Consider the following 19,560-nt stretch of genomic DNA (forward strand, 5'->3'; position numbering starts at 1 on the left):
GATGTGTCCGGGATGCAGGCAGAGCGGGGCCGAGCCGCGGGGGCTGTGTCCGGGATGCAGGCAGAGCGGGGCCGAGCCGCGGGGGCTGTGTCCGGGATGCAGGCAGAGCGGGGCCGAGCCGCGGGGGCTGTGTCCGGGTGCAGGCAGAGCGGGACAGAGCCGCGGGGGCTGTGTCCGGGATGCAGGCAGAGCGGGGCCGAGCCGCGGGGGATGTGTACGGGTGCAGGCAGAGCGGGACAGAGCCGCGGGGGCTGTGTCCGGGTGCAGGCAGAGCGGGACAGAGCCGCGGGGGATGTGTCCGGGGCAGCGGAGCAGGAGCACCTTGCGGCTCGCCTCCGGAGCGCCGGCAGCGAATCGGGGGGAGCCGAGCGGAGCCGTGGGGCAAGCAGAGCAGGAGCAGCAGGACCGACGCAGCCTCCTCCGGCCCCTTGCTTTCCCCCCGAGGTTCCCCACCCCGTTTTCCCCTCGCCCCTCAGCGCGGCAGGCTCGGGGCAGAGCTAGGCAGAGCACCGCCTGCATCCCGGCTCCTCGGCGGCGCTGTTGGAGCAACGAAAGCCCCCCGGGGTCTCACAAAGTGCAGCCAAGCATTGAGAGGTGGGAAACTGAGGACGCAAACAGCTCAGCTCACACTTGCACTGGGTTCCCATGTGGACGTGCTGAAGATGACACAGGATCTGGACACTGCTGCTGTCCTACACTCTGCATGATAGCTGCTGGAGATGTATTTCGTCTGCCTGGCATCTGTGTGCCACCAACAAGACGTGAAAATGCATATTCAAGAGAGCTAATACACGAGGGAAGAGAGCAAAGCATGCTTGTGATGGGCTACAGCAGTTAAAACATGATGGCCTCAGTCCTGGTGCTGTGCTGCTCTTCTTTGCAAGCTCAGCCTGCAGACTGCTCCTTGCTGGTTGTGAATATTTTTACCTTTGTATTCTGCCTCTCTCCTGGGAGGTCTTCTTCAAACTGACTGCTCTAATAGCTGTCGATTGAGTCACACGGGCAATAAAGGCTGGTTTGCAGCTGGGTCACTGCAATAAAGGCTGGTTAAATTCTCCCGACCCTTCCCAGGCAGCACTCACGGGCAGGGGAACTTGCTGGGCTCTAGAGAGTTCAGCACTGTAAGAAGGGCCCCAGTGGCCTAGCCTGTAGTAGTGGGGTTGGAAGTAGACAGAGGCAGGCCAGCACGAGCAGCATGTGCAGGTTCCCTCTAGGTCTCCTCGCAGCACTCCTGCATGATTTCTTGACGTACTCTGCTCTTTACCCCCTGGTTGCCTCTTGTGTGCACTTACTGCATGCAGCAGTACAGAAACATGGTACAGTTTTCCAACAAAAGCCCTGAGCCAAGTGTTAGGATCATAGGATCACAGAATTGTTTGGGTCAGAACAGGCTTCTAAGATCACTGAGTCCAACCAGCAGCCCAGCACCACCATGGCCATTAAACCATGTCCCCAAGCACCATGGCCACATGCTTGTGGAACACCTCCACCACTCCCCTGGACAGCCTGTTCCAACCCCTGACCACTCTTGCAGCAAAGAAATTGTAATTAATCTTGAACCTAAACCTCCCCTGGCACAACTTCTCCTCCCATCCTATCGCCTGAGATTAGGGAGAAGATCCCAACCCTCACCTCATTGTGCTACCACCTCTTGCTTGTCTGTAAAACTGGCAGGAGGGAGAGAGGCAGCAATGGGCTAACATCTGTACTCCAAGTGCTGATTAGGCATTGGTAGGCAATGGATGCAGATGCCACCAGAAGAGAAGAGACTGACAGAGGTGTTGCACTTCAAGGGGAGATGTAACCTGAGAATTTGCTTCCTCAGCTCCCTGACGTGGCAATAAAATCATAGAATCACAGACTGACAGAATGCCAAGTTGGAAGAACCTCAAGGATCACCTGCCCCAAGCTTTCTAGGTAATAGTTCAGCTGCAGTCAGCTGGTCCAGCACCCTGGCAGGCTGAGTCTTCAAACTGCCCAGAGCAGAGAATCCACCACTTGCCCTAGGAGATGCTCCCAGTGTCCAACTGTTATCATGGGGAACCATTTCCTTCTGGAGCCCAATAGGAATCTCCCCAGGAGCAGCTGGTGCCACTGCCCTTTGTCTTTGCCACCTGACTCCTTGTCAAAAGGGAGTCTACATGTTATTTGTAGCCACTCTATGACAAAAGGTCCTGAAAGGAACATGCAGGCTTCCAAGTCTGGCCATCCAAAATCCCAGGTGTAACTGAACACACCACAGGAAGATGGAGATGGGAGCATGTTCCAGTGTCCACATAATGCTATAAAGAAAGAGGTGGAGACAACTCCACATTGTAGTTATCTGCTGCAGACTTTGCAATCCATTCTTAATCTCCTTGGTGAGTTTTGGGCCTTCAAGCCAAAGCTTGCATAAAAGGTAGCTCCTGACATGACCTGAGCACACCTCTGGGGTGTAGCCATGACTGCTATCAACAGTCAAAGTGCTTCTGCTGCAGCTGCCTTAACAGACCTCAGAAAAGGCTTTCCCTCACCTCTCTTATTTCACAGAATGGTCTGGGTTGAAAGGGAGCTCCAAAGCTCATCCAATCCAACCCCTGTGCTCAGCAGGCACATCCTGCACTAGAGCAGGTCACCCACAGCCCTGTCCAGCCTCACCTTGAACATCTCCAGGGATGGCCCCAGCCACTTCCCTGGGCACTCTGCTGCAGTGTTCCAGCAGCCTCCTGGTGCAGAACTTGTTCCTCACATCCAATCTCAATCTGCTCTGCTCCACTTTGCAGCCATTGTCCCTGCTGCTGTCCCTGCAGCCCTTTGCACACAGTCCCTCTGCAGCCTGCTTGTAGCCCCTCTAGGTCCTGGCAGGCTGCTGTCAGGTCTCCCTGGAGCCTTCTCCTCTCCAGGCTGAACACCCCCAGCCCCCTCAGCCTGTCCCCATAGCAGAGCTGCTTGATCATTTTCGTGGCCTCCTCTGGGCCCTCTCCATCAGGTCCAGATCCTTCCTGTGTTGAGGGCTCCAGAGCTGCCCCAGCCCTGCAGGGGAGGTCTCCCAGAGCAGAGCAGAGTAGAGCAGAGGGGCAGGATCCCCTCTCTCCATCTCTGGCCCAGGCTGCCCTTGGTCTTGTGTGCTGCAAGCTCACACAGCCTGCTCCTGTCCAGCTTCTCCCCCACCAGCACCCCCAAGTCCTCCTCCTCAGGGCTGCTCTCCATCCCCTCCTCCCCCAGCCTGGACTGACAGTCAGAGCTGTTCGGGTTGGTTGTGGCAATTAACGAGGCAGGAACTGTAAACCACGGAGGGATTTCACTTCTGGAGAGCCCCGCCCACGGCTCTATGCAGATTAGTTAATTTTGGCTTCTTAATTCGTTTGGGGAAGCCTTCACCAGGCTGCTCCTCGGCAGCATCGTGGTTTAGACAAGTCAGTGGCAGTGGGGGAGGTTTGGCCGCACTGACAGGTGCCGGCAGCTGGAGCCGCGGGGCAGGGGCTGGGAGCTGGTCCAGAGGCTCCTTCGCGGCAGTGTCTGCAGCTGCGAACTGTAATCCAGGAGTGGGTCACGGCGGCACAGGATCCGACGCGAGTGGCCCCGCACCACGCCCGTCCACGGCTCCCGCGGGAGCAGAGCGTGGGCACGGCGGGGCCGGGCCGCGCAGCTCCGCGGTGTGCCCCCAGCCGCGGCGCCCTGCGGAACAAGGCAGGATGCGGCGGTCCCGAAGCGGGGACTGCGCTGTCTCCTCGCCATCCTTCCAGACGCTCCTCAGGATCCCTTTCAAGGTCCGGCTGAAGGTCCTACTAGGCAATGTGTCCAGTTGCCATATATATCCTCTGGGGCGACCTGCTCTTCCTGGGGTCAGCCCCCAGGGGTGCGGGGCTGAACTTCAGCCTCCTTCTTTCCACATCCCAAACTCCTGGAGCCGGAGGTGGCAGGGAGGAAAATAGTTTGCACCCCGTTCAAACCTGCCGTGGGTCAGGGACTTGGGTGTGCCCTGCTACAAGAACCCTGCTCTTGCTCCTGTTGAACCTCATGAGGTCCAACTGTGCCCAGCTCTGCAGCTTGTCCAGGTGCCTCTGGGTGCCCTCCTGTCCCTCTGGCACATCGACAGCACCACTCAGCTTGGTGCCATCTGCACACTACTGGTGGAGCCTTGATCCTGCTGTCTCTAACTGTGATAAAAGTTATGTCTGTAACTTGGAGTGAGGGCCCCAAAACTGAAGCCACTGCTCGAGGAGCAGCCTCAGCAGGGCGAGGTACAGGGCCACGATCCCTTGCTGGTCCTGATCCCATTGGCCTCGACCCATGGATCCAGCCTGTCCAGATCCCTTGGCAGAGCCTTGGAACAGATGAAAGCTCCCACCCAGCATGGTGCCAGCTGCAGATGTTCTGCAGGTCCACTGGGCACCTTGGCCAGACCACTGATAAAGATAGCAAAGAGAACTGTCTCCAGCACTGATCCCTGGGGGACACCACTTGTGTCCACAGCTGCTTGTGTGTAGAAGGAGTGCAGCAGGAGCCACAGCATGGACAGTCAGAAATACTTCCACATGATTTATTGTTCTGATCTCTCCTGAATTCACACAGGAGCAAATCTTTGTATGGCTGCTTCACTGCTGCTTGCTCCTGAGAGGAATGTGTGTGTTTATCTAGCAGCAGATTCCTGACTTTGCTTTCATCTTCCTGGGAAACTACTGACAATGCAGGGAAAGAAGCAGACTGGATCCCAACCAGGTTCTGTGTTGTGAGAAGGGAGCTTGTGAGGAGCAGCTAAGCAATTCTTTGTGAAGAGAGTGTCCTTCAGCAGTGTGAGGCTGATCTGCTGGAGAATCTTTGGATCACAGAATGTCAGGAGCTGGAAGGGACCTCCAAAGCTCCTCCAGTCCAGCCCCTGCCAGAGCAGGATCTCCTATACCAGATCACACAGGAACACATCCAGGCAGGTTTGTACTATCTCCAGAGAGGGAGGCTCCACAGACCCTCTGGGCAGCCTGTGCCAGTCTCTGTCACCCTCACAGGGAAAAAAATCCTCCTCATGTTTCCATGGAACTTCCTCTGCATCAGCTTCCTCCATTGCCCCTTGTGCTGGCACTGGGCACCACCCAGCAGAGCCTGGCCCCAGCCTCCTGGCACTCATCTGCATGTATTGATAACCATTGCTGAGGTCACCTCTCAGTCTCCTCCCAGCAGCACAGCCCCAGCTCCTCAGGCTCTCCTCTTAATGGAGATGTTCCATTCCCTTCAGCATCTTCATGGCTCTGAGCCTCACCGGGGCAGAGTAGAGGGGCAGGATGTCTCTGGCTGCTCCCCGAGGGACTCTGTCACTGGGTACACCACAGATAGGAGTTGCACGAGATGTGTGCCACAGGCAAGGGAATTCCTGCTGCCCAGATGCAGAGAGAGGCATTCAAAGGTCAAGACATTCCTTAGAGTAAAGCACAGCAAAGGACACTTCTAATGGGGTGACAGCCTCAGCTCATGCACTGACTGGGCACCGACTGTAGATCACACTCAGCAGTGGGTGGTTGTAGATCACAGCAGTTTGTGGCTGGAGGTCACACACAGCAGTGAGTGGTTGGAGGTCACACTCAGCAGTGACTGTAGATCACACTCAGCAGTGAGTGGCTGTGGATCACACACAGCAGTGTGTGGCTGTGGATCACACTCAGCAGTGAGTGGCTGTGGATCACACTCAGCAGTGCGTGGCTGTGGATCACACTCAGCAGTGTGTGGCTGTGGATCACACACAGCAGTGAGTGGCTGTGGATCACACTCAGCAGTTTGTGGCTGTGGATCACACCCAGCAGTGAGTGGCTGTGGATCACACTCAGCAGTGTGTGGCTGTGGATCACACTCAGCAGTGTGTGGCTGTGGATCACACACAGCAGTGAGTGACTGTGGATCACACACAGCAGTGAGTGGCTGTGGATCACACTCAGCAGTGAGTGACTGTGGATCACACTCAGCAGTGAGTGACTGTGGATCACACACAGCAGTGAGTGGCTGTGGATCACACACAGCAGTGAGTGGCTGTGGATCACACTCAGCAGTGAGTGACTGTGGATCACACTCAGCAGTGAGTGACTGTGGATCACACACAGCAGTGAGTGGCTGTGGATCACACACAGCAGTGAGTGACTGTGGATCACACACAGCAGTGAGTGGCTGTGGATCACACACAGCAGTGAGTGGCTGTGGATCACACTCAGCAGTGTGTGGCTGTGGATCACACTCATCAGTTTGTGATCATTTTCATACAGGGTAATTTTCATACTGAGGCCCCAGATTAACCAACCAGGCTGTAGCACCTTAATGAACACTTTAAACTGCCTGAGGGGCCTGAGGCCAAGGCTGGAGCACCGGGGCCAGGCTGGGACCCTCCGTGGGAGGCTGTGGGCCCTGCACTGGAGGCTTGGGAAGCAAAGAGGCTGCTCTGGGGTGTGAGAGAAAAGGCTTGGGCCATGGAAATGGGGTTTGAGCCCCAAGTGCTGCTGTGCAGCCTGCAAGTGCAGCTCTGGCCCCTAAACAAAAGGGGCTCTCAGCACGGGGGTTGGACCAAGAAACAGAGCTCTGAACCCTAAAAGCTGTGGGGCTGAGAACTGGACTGGACAAGGAACTAGGGCTGAGGGAGGATGCTCTTCACCCCAACCCTCCTCCATTCTTCTGAGTTGCTGTGCAAATTGCAGCCTCTGGCTGCGTCTGGGATGGCCACACACACACACTGCTGGAGCTGCTCCACAGCTGCTGCTGCATCCATTGGAACTGACCCCAGCGATGCCCCAGCTGCTGTGGCCATTCTGCCCCTGCAGCCCTTGGCAGCGCTGGCCACAGCAGCTCCAAACCTCCCAGCCCAGCTCGTGTTCCCCAAACCTCTTCCCCCAGTTAGAAGTTCTGGGAGCTGAGGCTCTGACTCTCCTCCTGCAGCTGGCAGGCTGTGGTGTCTCCAGGCCAAGCTACATTTAAGTAGCTGATCTCAGAAGGCTGAGAGAGGCAGAAGCAAAAGGCTGAGTCTTGGCTTTCAGCTTCTCCTTCAGGCTTGGTGTCTTGGGTGGAGAGTCTGGGAGAGTCTGGTGGCTCTCGTGCTGGGAAGCTGCAAACAAATTGCTCTTCAGTCGTTCTGCAAACTCTGTCTGCCCCTCTGCCACCTGCAGTGCCCTAACCTCCTCCCTGCAGCTCTGCCAGGCAGTGCAGGGCAAGGGGCAGTGCCTTGCACCTGGGCTAAGGTCCCATAGTCTGCCTCCAGCCTGGCAGCTGCTGGCCCCGCTCTAGCCCAGAGCCTCCTCACACCGTGCTGCACCCTCACCAGCACCCCCAGCTGCTCCGTGGTCACCAAGCAGCACACAGGGGTCCCTCCATTGCTCACCACTTCAGCTGCTAAGGACATTTGGGCTGTGAAGGTTTGTTCTCAGCTCTCTCTGTGCTGCTGGACTCCCTGCCATGGGCTCTGTGAGAAATGCCTGCTCAGAGTGTATGAAAGAGGACAAAGTCTTGGAAGCAACACTGCAGAACTGTTTCTCAGCAGCACAAGGGCTCAGCTGAGCCAGGAGCCTTCCCTGGAGAGGCAAAGCCACCCCTGCTGGTGCCTGTATCTGTGCCCTCTGCCCCAGTGCCTGCCAACAGCCCTGCCCGGGCCCTGCGGCCAGCTGAGGGAGGCCATGGGAAAGCACTCGAGGAGTGAGGCAGACAAACACCTCACAGCTCTGCGTGAGACCTTTGGTCCACTTAAATAATCCTTCTGAGCATCACCATTGAGCATGGCCTTGTCCTGGAAGGGGGACCTGGGACTTGAGTTACAGCTGATGGAAGAGCCGGAGATGCCCAGGGGAAATCCCCAGCAGCTCCAGATTCATCTTCCTCAGGGACCAGGGAGCCTGCAGCTCTCCTGCCTTGGCTGAATCTTGTCTCTCCTGATCTTTCTCAACCTGTGGAGCATGCAGCACCTGTATCTGCTTCTGGATCTCACATAGCTCTCTCTGCATTGTCTAAAGCTGCTGTCCTCTCCAAGAACACTTTCTCCAGCTCCTTCAGCTCCTTTTGCAGCCTGCCAGATTTTCTTTCAGCCTTTCTCAGATGCTTAGAGGAGTCCTTATCATCCATCTCCATGAGCTCTTAGTGCCAGTGCCGGTGGTGCATGAGAAGCAGTGTGGGCAGAGGAGGGGGAGAGAGGGGATTGTGCCAGTGGGAGAAGGACAGGGACCTGGCTGCTCCAGCAGGTGCAGAGGAGGAGCTCAGAGCTCATCAGGGGGCTGCAGCAGCTGCCCTGGGGGACAGGCTGAGAGAGTGCTTCATGTGCTGGGCTTCAGAGGGCTCCAGTAACAGCTGGCATGGATCTTCCCCCAGCCAACAGAGAGACAGCTGCAGGCAGAGCTCGACGATGCTTTGGGCAAGCTGCTGCTAGCAGAAGTGGCAGCGAAACTTCATCAAAGAGAGAAGGAGGAGCTGCAGGAAGATCACTGCCGCCTGCAAGCTGCACATGAGGAGCTGCAGCAGCTGGTGGCTGAGCTGCAGCAGCGCTTGTCAAGGGGTGGGCAGGGTCACTGCAGAGCAGGGTTGCATGGAACACCCCAAAATACCCAACCTGAAAGAAGAGGGACAAAGCCCAGCCCAGGAACTGGAGATGAAAGATGGAAACAAATAAAGCCTGAACAAGAAACTTTCCAGACTTTAGAATCCATGAGAAGTGCCACAGAGTGCACCAAGGCCTTTCCTGCCAGGCACTCTACCTGTCCCTCACCCTCACGAGTGGGGTCAGCTCAAACCAATACATGCTGCACCCCTTGTTCTTCACCACCTGCCCCAGACTCAGCAGCAGGCGGCATCGCACAGCACAGATCATTTACTGTGTGGGGTCGCTTTGAGGCTTTCCCATCCTCTTGCCCCAGGTACATTCAAGTCTCTGGGCAAAAGCAATCCCAGGGGTGGGTTTGCCTCTACCTGAAGCAGGACTAACCCACACCTTCCCTTCATATTCTTCATGTGCCCCACGGGGTCTCTGCCACCTTCTGCAGCACCTGGCAGTTTGGACTGGGCACAACCAGCCCAATGAACAGAGCCTCTGGTGTGGAGCAGCCAAGTGGCTTGTGCAGAATGTGCCTCCCAGGTTTTGCAGGTCCCCCCTCCCGTTGTTTTCAGGCTGGTTTTTAGCAGCCCATTGCAACTCTCCCAGCAGCTGGTGGCTGGTGGCTGGCAGGGGATGTGATGCACCCACTCCATGCCATGCTCCTTGGCACAGGTGCCCATGAGGCTGTTTTGAAACTGAGTCCCATAATGGGACTCAGCTCTTCCTGATGCCATGCCACCACAGGACTTGTTTGTGAAGGCCCAGAGTGGTGTTCTGAGTGCTGGCATGGGGCACTGGCTGTGTTTCCAGTGGTTGCTTCTGCCACTGGAAGCACCCAGCTTGGTCCTGCTGGGTTCGTGGCAGCGATGGAATCGACCTGCCAGGCTCTGCCAGATTTACACTGCAGCCATTGCCCCCCATGGGGCAGAGGCTTTGCCCCCTTGGCCTGTCTGACTGCAGCACACATTTCACACTCTTGCATCAGCTCTGCAGCAGTCTCCACGGTTAACTCCACCCCTCCATCTCAAGCCCACCTCTGTCTTGCATCCTTTCCCTGATGGAGAAAAGAGAGAGAGCAAGAGACATAGAAATGCCTTCCAAGTCCTTTCCTTTCTTTCTTCTGCTTGTCCTTTCCTGATCAAGAATATCCATGCAGAGAAAAGAAAGAGAGGAGAAGAGGAAACGTCTTACAATTCTGTCTTTTTCTCTTCCCCTCCTGGCCCTTCTTGAATGAGAAAGGCCAAGCACAGAAAAGAGAGGAGGAGAACTGTCTTCTAAATCCTTCCTTTGTTTTCTCTTCTTGACTTTTCCACCACAGAAATATCCAAGCAGGGAAAACAAAGGGGAGGAGGAGGCAGAGAAATGTCTTTCAGTTCCTTCTGTTCCTTTTCTCTTCCAAGCAGAGGAAATAAAGAAAAGAAAGAAAAATAAAAGAAGTTTAAAAATATTTCTCTCCCTTTCCTTTTCCCTTCCCTTTCCCCTTTTTTTCTCCCTCTCCCTCTCCCTCTCCCTCTCCCTCTCTCCCTCCACTTTCTTTTCTTAAAATAAGTTTCATTTCTCTTTCCTCCTCCAGAAAAGGGCTTTGGACTCGATGGCATTCAGAGGACCCCTCCAAGCCCTGCCATTCTTTGGTTCCGTGACACAATCCTTGCAAGAGATCAATGTGCCTTTGTTTTCCCCTGCTAAAGCTCTCCCTTTCCCATATGTCTCCAGGAGGTGCCGAGGAAGAGGAGTGCATTCCCCATGTGGACACTGAGTTCAGCTGTTATGTTGGATCAGCCTCCACCTTTTCCCATAGGCTGGAAGGTTTTGCCATGCCCAGTGTCTCATAACACCCAAGACCAGGCTGGCTGTGACTGGCCTGCTCTGCTGATGAGCAGATAGCAGCTGAGGCTTTATGAGGGCACAATAAAGTCTTCAGATTAATGGTTACCAACTACTGCTGCCCCAAGGCTTTAAAAGGCTCCAGCTTCGCTCTGGCACCACAGAGCTCCGACTGCTAATGAGAGAGGAAGTCTGAGAGATCAAAGGGAAAGAGGAAGGCCAAAGCTGAGGGCATTACAAACACAAAGCTTCAGAAAGGCATCATGAAAGGCTTCCTTTCCTTTGCAGTCCTGGCTCTGCTGCTGCTGCCCAGCTCCCAGGCAGTCTATGTTCAGGTGAGTTTTCTGCTCCTGGGTGTGCTGGTGTTCCAGGTGCAACCACATACTGAGATTAGGTGAAGGAACCTTGACCTGAACTAACAGACCTGAATCTTGGCTTTGTTCTTGCTTGAGATCCAACTTCCTCTGCCTGTGATTCTGTTTATCTTTCTGTCAGATGCTTCAGGTGTTACAAGCAGGCTGCTGCAGGCATGGGTGAGGCTGTAAGAGCTGGGGACATCTCTGGCTTTGCAGAATGCTGAAAACAAAAGAATTTGTCTTCTCTTGCCTTGATGTGATGGAGCCACACACAACTCACATGGGACAAAACAGGTCCAAGCAAGGCTTGGCTGCAGCCAGTGGAACATCAACAGGCAGAGAAGCTGATAGAGGAGCTCTAGCAGATGTTCAGAGTGCACAGCACCTCTAGGTGATGTGTGTGAGCTGGAAGCAGTGCTGCAGTGCCCTTGGCTGTATTACATCTGCCTGCACTCAGCCTGAGGAACAGCCTGGGAGATTTGTTTGAGTGCAGGGCAAAGAACTTCCTCCCAGGACCGGGGGAGCTAACCCTGCCGAACAGCTCCTGACTCTACCTGTGTCTGCACAGTGGGTTTCCAGGGAGCATTAACTGTCTCTGTGCCTTGGAACAGCCTCCTGTTCTCCTCTGGACACACCAGATAGCCAGTGAGAGCTGAGCTGAGCTCAGGAGTCCTCAGTCTATGAAAGACATGGAGCTGCTGGAGCAGCTCCAGGGTAGGCTGGAAACTGCCACATGCCAGCCAACACTTCAGGTTCTCTCTTTCGACCCCATATGTGATGGGAGTGAGACATGCACTGATGGTGCCTCTGCCCACCGTGGGACACAGCAAAAGCCAGCCAGGCCCCACTGCTGCTCCGACAGGTCTTTGCCTTTTGCTTTCACTCAGCACCACTTTGGTCTGAGCTTTCTTTCAGTGCTGTCCTTTCCCTGTCACAGAGTGTCTGGGAGAGCTGAGGGTTGCAGTGCAATGGATGTGCCTAAGGCTTGATTTCCTGACACATTCTTTTTTGCCTGTTCTGGCTACCTAGGATGGAGACTTGAAATTCTCCCTTGAGTCTGTGAAGAAGCTAAAGGAGCTCATGGATGAGAAGAGACAGGTTAACCCTCGCATGATGGTGTCAGTGGCTGGCTCCTCCCCATGTGGTGACAAAGAACTCCCTGAGGAGTTCCAACCAGTGTGCACAAGAGGAGATGCACCCAAGATATTCGAGAGGCTGAGTATGTAGCTCACATTGCACAGCTGCCACTGTCACACTTCTCAGGTCTGAACATTCCAACAGCAGCAGGCAGAGAAGCAGAATTACTCTACTGTCATTTCTAAAGCAGCTGAGGGAGTCCAGGCTGCCTTTCTACTGCCCATCCTGCAAGGAGAGAGTGATTGGCATTGGAATGGGCTGCCCAGGGAGGTGGTGGAGGCACCATCCCTGGAGGTGTTCAAGAAAAGCCTGGATGAGGCACTTAGTGCCATGGTCTGGTTGACTGGATAGGGCTTGGGGGATAGGTTGGACTGGATGAGCTTGGAGGTCTCTTCCAACCTGGTTGAGTCTATGATTCTATGATTCTATGACTGCACCACAGGAGCTGAGAGCTCTCTACAGGAAAACTCCTGCTGAGCTGTGCCTGCACAGATCAGGCTGCTGGATCCAGGGAAAAGCTTCCTCTAAGTAGCCACAGACCAGCTTAGAATCCCAGAAACATAGAATTGGTTTGGTTGGAAATGGGATGGGGATTCCAAAACTTACACCAGTGCCAGAAGGCACTTGTCAAGGTGACCTAGAAGAGGTGTGAGATGTGCATGAGATGAATCAGTTTGTGCATGGTCTGTCTCCAAGACACACTCAGCAATTCCTTCAGTGGCTGCTTGTTGATTGCATTGTGTGGCAGCCTTCTGCTGTCCGTCACAGTGGAGCTCTGAGGAAGCAGCACCAGTGGGAAGAATGTTGTGACTGCACAAGCCACATCCCCAAGATGTACTACTGCTCTCTTTTGCCCCCACACAGTCCCATTGCTTCCCCAGTGAATTCAGGTTTGAGTTGATTGTTAAGGCAGGTTTTGGCAGGAACTGATTTTACTGATGCCAGTCCTAACTTGAAGGAACAAGACAACTTCTAAAGCAGTAGTGGAAAGGGGAGTCAAAATCCCTTGATGTGGCTCTGCTCTTTCTTGCATCCCACTGAAACCCTCTTTTCTGCCTCTCTCTAACAGGCTCAGCTATCCAAGATTCTGATTTATGTGAGATCTGTGCCAATGCTGCCTGTGCTGGTTGCTTTTGAATCAAGAGGAAGCTCTCCAAAGAAGATGTGTTGAGGGAAGAAGCTCATGCACCCCACAGCTCTGGGTTATCACCACCTTTCCCAGCCCATGCTTTCCAGCTTTCCAGTTGGAGAACTCTCTCCCTCTAGTCTGCATGTGACCTGCATGTCTGTACCAGAAGTGCAGCCAGTAGCTTGGGGATGAGTTCCTGGTGTTCAGCAACACCTCCATGGCCAGCAGTTTCTCAGTCTTGTGCTGACTGCTGCCCACTTAGGGGATGGATGTGGATGAGCAGAGGAGCATTTTCTGCAGAGTTGTATGGAAGCTCCTTTCTTCAGGCAGATCTTCGTGGCCATGAAGCTCTAGTAAGGAGCAAGGAAATCTAAACTGCAATGCTGGAATCGCTTTGCAAACATTGCCTGGTGCTTTTATTTCTGGGTGGCCAGACCTTGAAGCTGAAAGGATCTGTCCAGTTTGATGTGATGTGCATGAAATAAAAGGCAGTAATCACTTGGCAGGTGCTGTGGGTTCATGTTTTTGCTGGGCTGTAGGGGGGTGTGATCACTTGCTTGCCTTTCTCCCACACTAATTCTGTGTCCCTTTTTGGGAAGTGCTTCTATAAAGGAAACAAGCCAAGGGAGCCAAGAGACACCAGGCAGGAGGGGAGTGCCAGCATTGTAGCAGGCTGTCAAGAGGCCAATAGAGAAACCATACTCTGAGGAGTGCATTGGGCAGCAGTCCCTGGGCGCTGGGGCTGTGGTCACTGTGCTCAGAGCAGAGCACAGGTTTCACCAGGCTGCATTACCAGTTTGTGGGGCAGGAGTAGAGGGAGGTCAGGGACTGGTGATATTATGATGGGAGGCTGCTACAGCCCACCCAATCAGGAACACCAAGTGGATGAGGCCATCTATAGCCAGATAGGAGCAGCCTCATCTTCAAAGGTCCTGGCCCTCATGGGGGGCTTCAGCCACCCTGCTATCTGGTGGGAGGATAATGCAGCATGGCATAAGCAAGTCAGAACATTTCTGGAGAGTGATGATGTTCACTCCCTTATCCAAGTGACAGCGAAGCCAACGAGGCTGGACCTTGTCCTCACCACAAGAGAGGGCTGGCAGGGAACGTAATAAGTGGAACACTCCTTGGAGTGTGTGTCCTGATGGGGCAAAACAAGCCCAGACACATTTCACAACCAAGTCCCCTTCCCCCTCTCTCTTTCCTCCAGAGTCTGGAGAAGAGGGGGAAGAGAGAGAACAGAGGGAGAAGAGAGAGAACAGAGGGAGAAGAGAGAGAACAGAGGGGGAAGAGAGAGAACAGAAGGGGAAGAGAGAGAACAGAGGGGGAAGAGAGAGAACAGAGGGAGAAGAGAGAGAACAGAGGGAGAAGAGAGAGAACAGAAGGGGAAGAGAGAGAACAGAGGGAGAAGAGAGAGAACAGAGGGAGAAGAGAGAGAACAGAAGGGGAAGAGAGAGAACAGAGGGAGAAGAGAGAGAACAGAGGGAGAAGAGAGAGAACAGAAGGGGAAGAGAGAGAACAGAGGGGGAAGAGAGGGAACAGAGGGGGAAGAGGGACAGCAGAGCAGGAAGAGAGACAACAAAGGAGGAAGAGAGACAGCAGAGCAGGAAGAGAGACAACAAAGGAGGAAGACAGACAACAGAGAGGGAAGACAGACAAAAGGCTCCAGCGACAAAGGTACGCGCCTGGACTGGCCCAGGCTCGCCTGCGGCGCTGGTGTTCTGTTTTGATTGGCTAAGTTTTGAGTTTCGTTTCTGCCACTGCTGTGTCTTGTCCCAAAAGGTGATTAAATAGGTCTGCTCTGGGAGCACCTTTATTTTTTTCCCTTGCTTTTGGGCTCCACCTCTCTACCTGCCCCTGCTGACTATCTGCCCGGGGACACACGGCTCTCAATTCTGCTCTGGGTTTTGGGCAGCATCCTCGGCCCTTGCTGCCCACTTGGCTTTGTGGATGCACTGGGAACACCATTTGGGATTCTAATTCCCTCGATTATTATCCCAGCACAGCGTCTCAGACTGATCAGGTCGTGCTTTGTGAGTAAATCTGGTTGTCCATTTGCCTGAGTCTCTGTGTTCCCTGCCAGTAGCTCTGCCCGGGAGCACAGGAGTCCACCCGGTGGCTGGCACAGTGATCGTGGCTCTGAATGTTTGGCCAGGAGCCAGCAGTGTGCTCTGGTGGCCAGGAGGGCCAATGCCATCCTGGGGTGGATTGGAAGGGCTGTGGTGAGTAGGTCGAGAGAGGTTCTCCTGCCCCTTTACTCTGCCCTGGTGAGGCCACATCTGGAGTACTGTGTTCAGTTCTGGGCCCCCAGCTCAAGAAGCACAGGGAGCTGCTTGAGAGTGTCCAGCACAGAGCCACAAAGATGATGAGGGAAGTTGAACATCTTCCCTGTGAGGACAGCCTGAGGGAGCCAGGGCTGGGAGCTTGGAGAGGAGACTGAGAGGTGACCTCAGCAATGGTTATCAATATGTGCAGCTGAGTGCCAGGAGGCTGGGGCCAGGCTCTGCTGGGTGGTGCCCAGCACCAGCACAAGGGGCAGGGGTGGAAGCTGAGGCACAGGAGGTTCCATGTGAACCTGAGGAAGAATTCTTTCCCTGTGAGGGTGACAGAGCCCTGGCACAGGCTGCCCAGAGGGGTTGTGGAGTCTCCCTCTCTGGACATATTGCAGGCCTGCCTGGATCTGTTCCTGTGTGCTCTGTTTTGGGTGATCCTGCTCTGGCAGGGGGTTGGACTGGATGAGCTTTTGAGGTCCCTTCTGATATAAGAAAAAACAAAGAGTGCTGGTAACAGACCAGAAGCACATTTTTGAGGACATCTGTAGCAAACCATAAAATACCAAACTTTGCAGGGATGTTTGTTTATTATTGTCAGCTGATACTCTGCAAACCTCAACAGCAACTACTGCAGAAGTGTCTGCAGCTCCTCGTTGGAGATCTGTGATATGCAATCCTGCAAAGACTCAGGGAAGCAGTGACTAAGGGAAGCAGGAAGGAGATAAAGGAGAAGCAGAGATATGCTGACATCAGCAATAATGAGGGGCCTGCTGATCACAGATGAAAAACCCTGCAAGGAAGACTGTGCTGGCACTCATCTCAGATAACCACTCGAGAGCACCGGGATGGGTTGGAACCGGGGCGGAGCATGGGAAAACACCTCTGATAGTGAACTAAGCCTGCCTCTTCTGAACACAAACCATGGCTTGTGCCAGCATGGCGTGTGCAGGACTTGTGCTACTTTGAAGCAGGCTAGAATGTTTTGGTGAGAGGAATTAGATCATAGGCTGTGAAAGGAAAACAATGGTGATGTCTTCTTCCCTCAGAGTCTTGCTGAAGAAGAAGGATGTAAACATTAGATAACACTCTGGCCATTCTGACTTCACTCTCAGGCTGGGCTTTGACTGAGCTGCATCTCTCTAACCTCACCTGCCACTCACCTTTGCTCCTTAACCTCTTGGCTGAACCTCAATTCTTCCTTAGGACTGGGGTAAGGTTGAGAGGGGTAGGGGGAAGGTGCAGGGGTGGTTGAGAGCCCCTCCTGGGGACTCAGATTTCTGGGAGGGGAGTTGTGCTTCTGTATTACTTTTACCTTGTCTATTTCTGTCTATAACTGTATATGCTGTAAATAGCTGCTTGTACATTTGTCGTGGAGTGCAGTTTCATGAGAAATTGATGGGGCAAGCACACAGGCTGGCTTGCAGAGACCAAGTGATTCATTGCTAAATGTGAAGCTCCCCTTCCCGAGAACCGAGTTACCCACGGGAATTATTCTCGATTAGGCTAGAGTAACATTTCAGAAAATGGTAATAAAGAGAGTCTATGGTTCTTTAAAGAGTTCTTTGAGTCTTTGAGGTTGCTCAGTTTCGATTTAAGAGTTCATCAGTCTACTCACAGTCAGCAGCTTAGCAGGGTTTCGGTGCACCACTAGGGCGTTGTCCCTTTTCCCCCGGCCAGGATCAGGTCCATGCAGCCCTCGGTCTCTGGGAGCCGGGCGTCAGCAGTCTTACGCCGGGCTGAGACTGAAGCAGGCAGGCAGACCGAAGCAGGCAAGCACGCTAGAGCAGGCTGATAAGGTGGAACGGGCTGCAGGCAGGTTGGTATCAGCCAAACCAGCCAGTCCGCACAGTCCGCACAGTCCGCGCGATCCGAACCCCGATCCGGGCAGACACAGCATGGATAATGCTCCAAAGAGCTGTGCTCTCCACTTCTGACAGTTTCTACGATATTACTACAGATTGGCACAAAGTTATCATTAACCTGTATAATTGGACAGTTCTTACCAAAACAACCTGTAGGACCACCCAAAGCTCGGCCCATCAGCAGGGGGTCAGTGTGCATGAGAACCAAGGCCGAAAGTTGGAAAACAAGGCAAATGTTTACCTTTTATCTCCTCTAGGGAGGAAACTTCTCATGGGACTAGAGGATTGTTTTGGTTTTACGATGCCTCTGGATTAAAATGTGAGACACTGTAACCTTCATGACATGGGGACCTTTCAGGGGATTGGCACCTGGAAATGGGCAGAATGCATCCACCTGCACAGTAAGTGCCAGCACTCTGGGTTTGTCCCCACACAGCCACTGTGGCCCTTTCCAGTGCAGCTTTTCTGTCCCCCTGCCCTTCCTTGGCTCTGCTCAGCAGGCTGGGGGCACCTTGCAGGCAGCAGAGCGTGCACAAGAGTGAGCCTTGGGCTGTGCCTTTCCCCAGGCCTGCTTTGCTTTCTCTGCCCTGCCCCTGAAGGAACAGAGCTGCTCAGGCCCCTCGGGAGGGTGCTTAGTGAGTTTCTTTCTCCCAGGCTGCTGCAGCCACCTCCTCTCCCTGCAGCTGTGGTGGAACAGAGGAGCTGCCTGGCTGCTGCTCTTGGCCTCCCACTGAGGACAGACAGCCTGGGAATGCAGAGGGGACAGCACAGGAGCCTGTGGGCCAAAGCCACTCTCCTGGGCTGCCATGTCAGCAGGGCACCTTCAGTGGGAGGTTACAGCAGGAGCAGGGAAAGAGCTCTGGAGTCCTTCCCACCTCCTAGGAGAGGTCCTCCAAAGGCAGAGCTCACATCAAGCCTGACAGCAGACAGCAGAAGTCTCTGTTCCTCTTGTGACCTTCCACCCTTTGTTGCTGCTTGTCCACAGACATCTCCCGGGCTAGAGCTGCCCTAGAGCTAACTCTGCCTCTTGCTTTCCTCTCCAGGCCCTGAGGAAGACCAATCCAGAGCTGCTGGGGATTTGCCATGGACATCTCCTGCTCTTCCATCAGGCTGCAGCAGGCACCCTGAGCATGGCATGGGGAAGGGTGGGGACCCTCCTCTGGGGAACCTGGAGGGATGGCATCCCTGAGTTCCCCAGGCTCATGCTGCATGGATGCTTGCCACGAGCAGCTGACTCCTGCCTGCAGACTCATCTGGTGCCTCTTCTGCCCCTTCCCAGGACAGGCCCTCAGGATCTGGAGCCCCTGCGCAGTGCAGCACAGAGCCCAACAGCCTCAGGCACAAGGAAGGCAACTTCTGGGTGCCAAGGCAGGCACAGGACTGGGCTGTGTTCCGAGAGCCCCAGCAAAGCCAGGAACAGGACCACTCACCCTGCTCTCTCTGCTCTGGCAGATCAGGAGGGTTAGGAAGGAAGGAGTGAAGAGAATGAGGTGGCAGGAGAAACTGGCCTGGCACTGTCCGTGGATGCTGCTGGCAAAGGAGCCACCAACCTACAGCCAGCTCCTGCTGGGCATGAGCCTAGGGGCCCCATTGCCCTGTGGTTCTTACCAGGCAACCGAAGAGGGCAGGGGTGCCAAGACCCAGGGGTGCCAAGGTCCCAGAGGTTGCTTGGCTGGGCACAGCAGGGCAGGGAGCAATTCTGAGTGCTCAGCAGCCCAGGTGTAACCTCAAGGCCAGCTGGGGCCCAGAGCTGGCAGCAGAGCCCCACTCTTCCCAGCGTGTCCCAGGGCTGTGGCACATCCAGTGCCCACCAGGACAAAGCCCAAGGGGCAGCTGAGCCACTCGAGAAGCTCCAGCTCTGCTGGCTGCGGGGCTGCTCATCGGCCCAGTGCTCTCATTGCTGCCTCTGCTGCTCGGTTCCTCCCAGCTGTGCTGTGCAGACAGAAGTCATTTCAAGAGGTGCTGGGGGTTGGTTGGTTGCAGCTGCTTCTGGAGGTCTTTCTGCAACTATGTTTGCTGGTCCCTTTCTGTGAAGATGTTTCTCTCTTTCTCTCAACAGGTTTGCCTCTTGAAGTCATAGGTTCGTAGAAGGGTTTGGGTTGGGAGGGACCTTAAAGATCATCCAGTTTCAAGCTCCCTGCCATGGGCAGCTTGCTCAAGGCCTCATCCAGCCTGGCCCTGGACGCTACCAGGGATGGGGCATCCACAGCCTCCCAGGGCAAGTGGTTGCAATGTCTCACTACCCTCACTGGAAAGAATTTCTTCCTACTGTCCAGTGGGAATCTGCCCTCCTCAGGCTTCAGTCCATTCCCCCTTGCCCTATCTCTGCAAGCCCTCAGCAAAACCCTTGCTGGCTTTCCTGGCCCCCTTCAGGTCCTGGAAGGCTGCTGGAAGCTCTCCCCAGAGCCTCCTTCTCTGCAGGCAGAACAGCAGCGTGTTGCTGTCTCGCAGG

The 19,560-nt window shown here is 54.6% G+C and overlaps 1 protein-coding gene across 1 annotated transcript; it reads left to right on the forward strand.

Annotated features, from left to right (window-relative positions):
• Positions 1-10,614: 10,614 nt before the first annotated feature.
• Positions 10,615-13,460, forward strand: LOC135174626 (guanylin-like). Its single transcript, XM_064141961.1, has 3 exons — positions 10,615-10,686; positions 11,737-11,926; positions 12,914-13,460. The coding sequence occupies exons 1-3, from the start codon at positions 10,615-10,617 to the stop codon at positions 12,979-12,981; spliced, it is 330 nt and encodes a 109-aa protein (XP_063998031.1). The 3' UTR covers positions 12,982-13,460.
• The last annotated feature ends 6,100 nt before the right edge of the window (positions 13,461-19,560 follow it).

Source organism: Pogoniulus pusillus, unplaced genomic scaffold, assembly GCF_015220805.1.
Source record: "Pogoniulus pusillus isolate bPogPus1 unplaced genomic scaffold, bPogPus1.pri scaffold_95_arrow_ctg1, whole genome shotgun sequence".
NCBI classification, from domain to species: domain Eukaryota; kingdom Metazoa; phylum Chordata; class Aves; order Piciformes; family Lybiidae; genus Pogoniulus; species Pogoniulus pusillus.

Coding starts and splice junctions, on each gene's coding strand:
- LOC135174626 (XM_064141961.1), top strand. CDS start 10,615: ATGAAAGGCTTCCTTTCCTTTGCAGTCCTGGCTCTGCTGCTGCTGCCC. Junction 10,687..11,736: donor CCCAGGCAGTCTATGTTCAG/GTGAGTTTTCTG, acceptor CTGGCTACCTAG/GATGGAGACTTGAAATTCTC. Junction 11,927..12,913: donor CAAGATATTCGAGAGGCTGA/GTATGTAGCTCA, acceptor TCTCTCTAACAG/GCTCAGCTATCCAAGATTCT.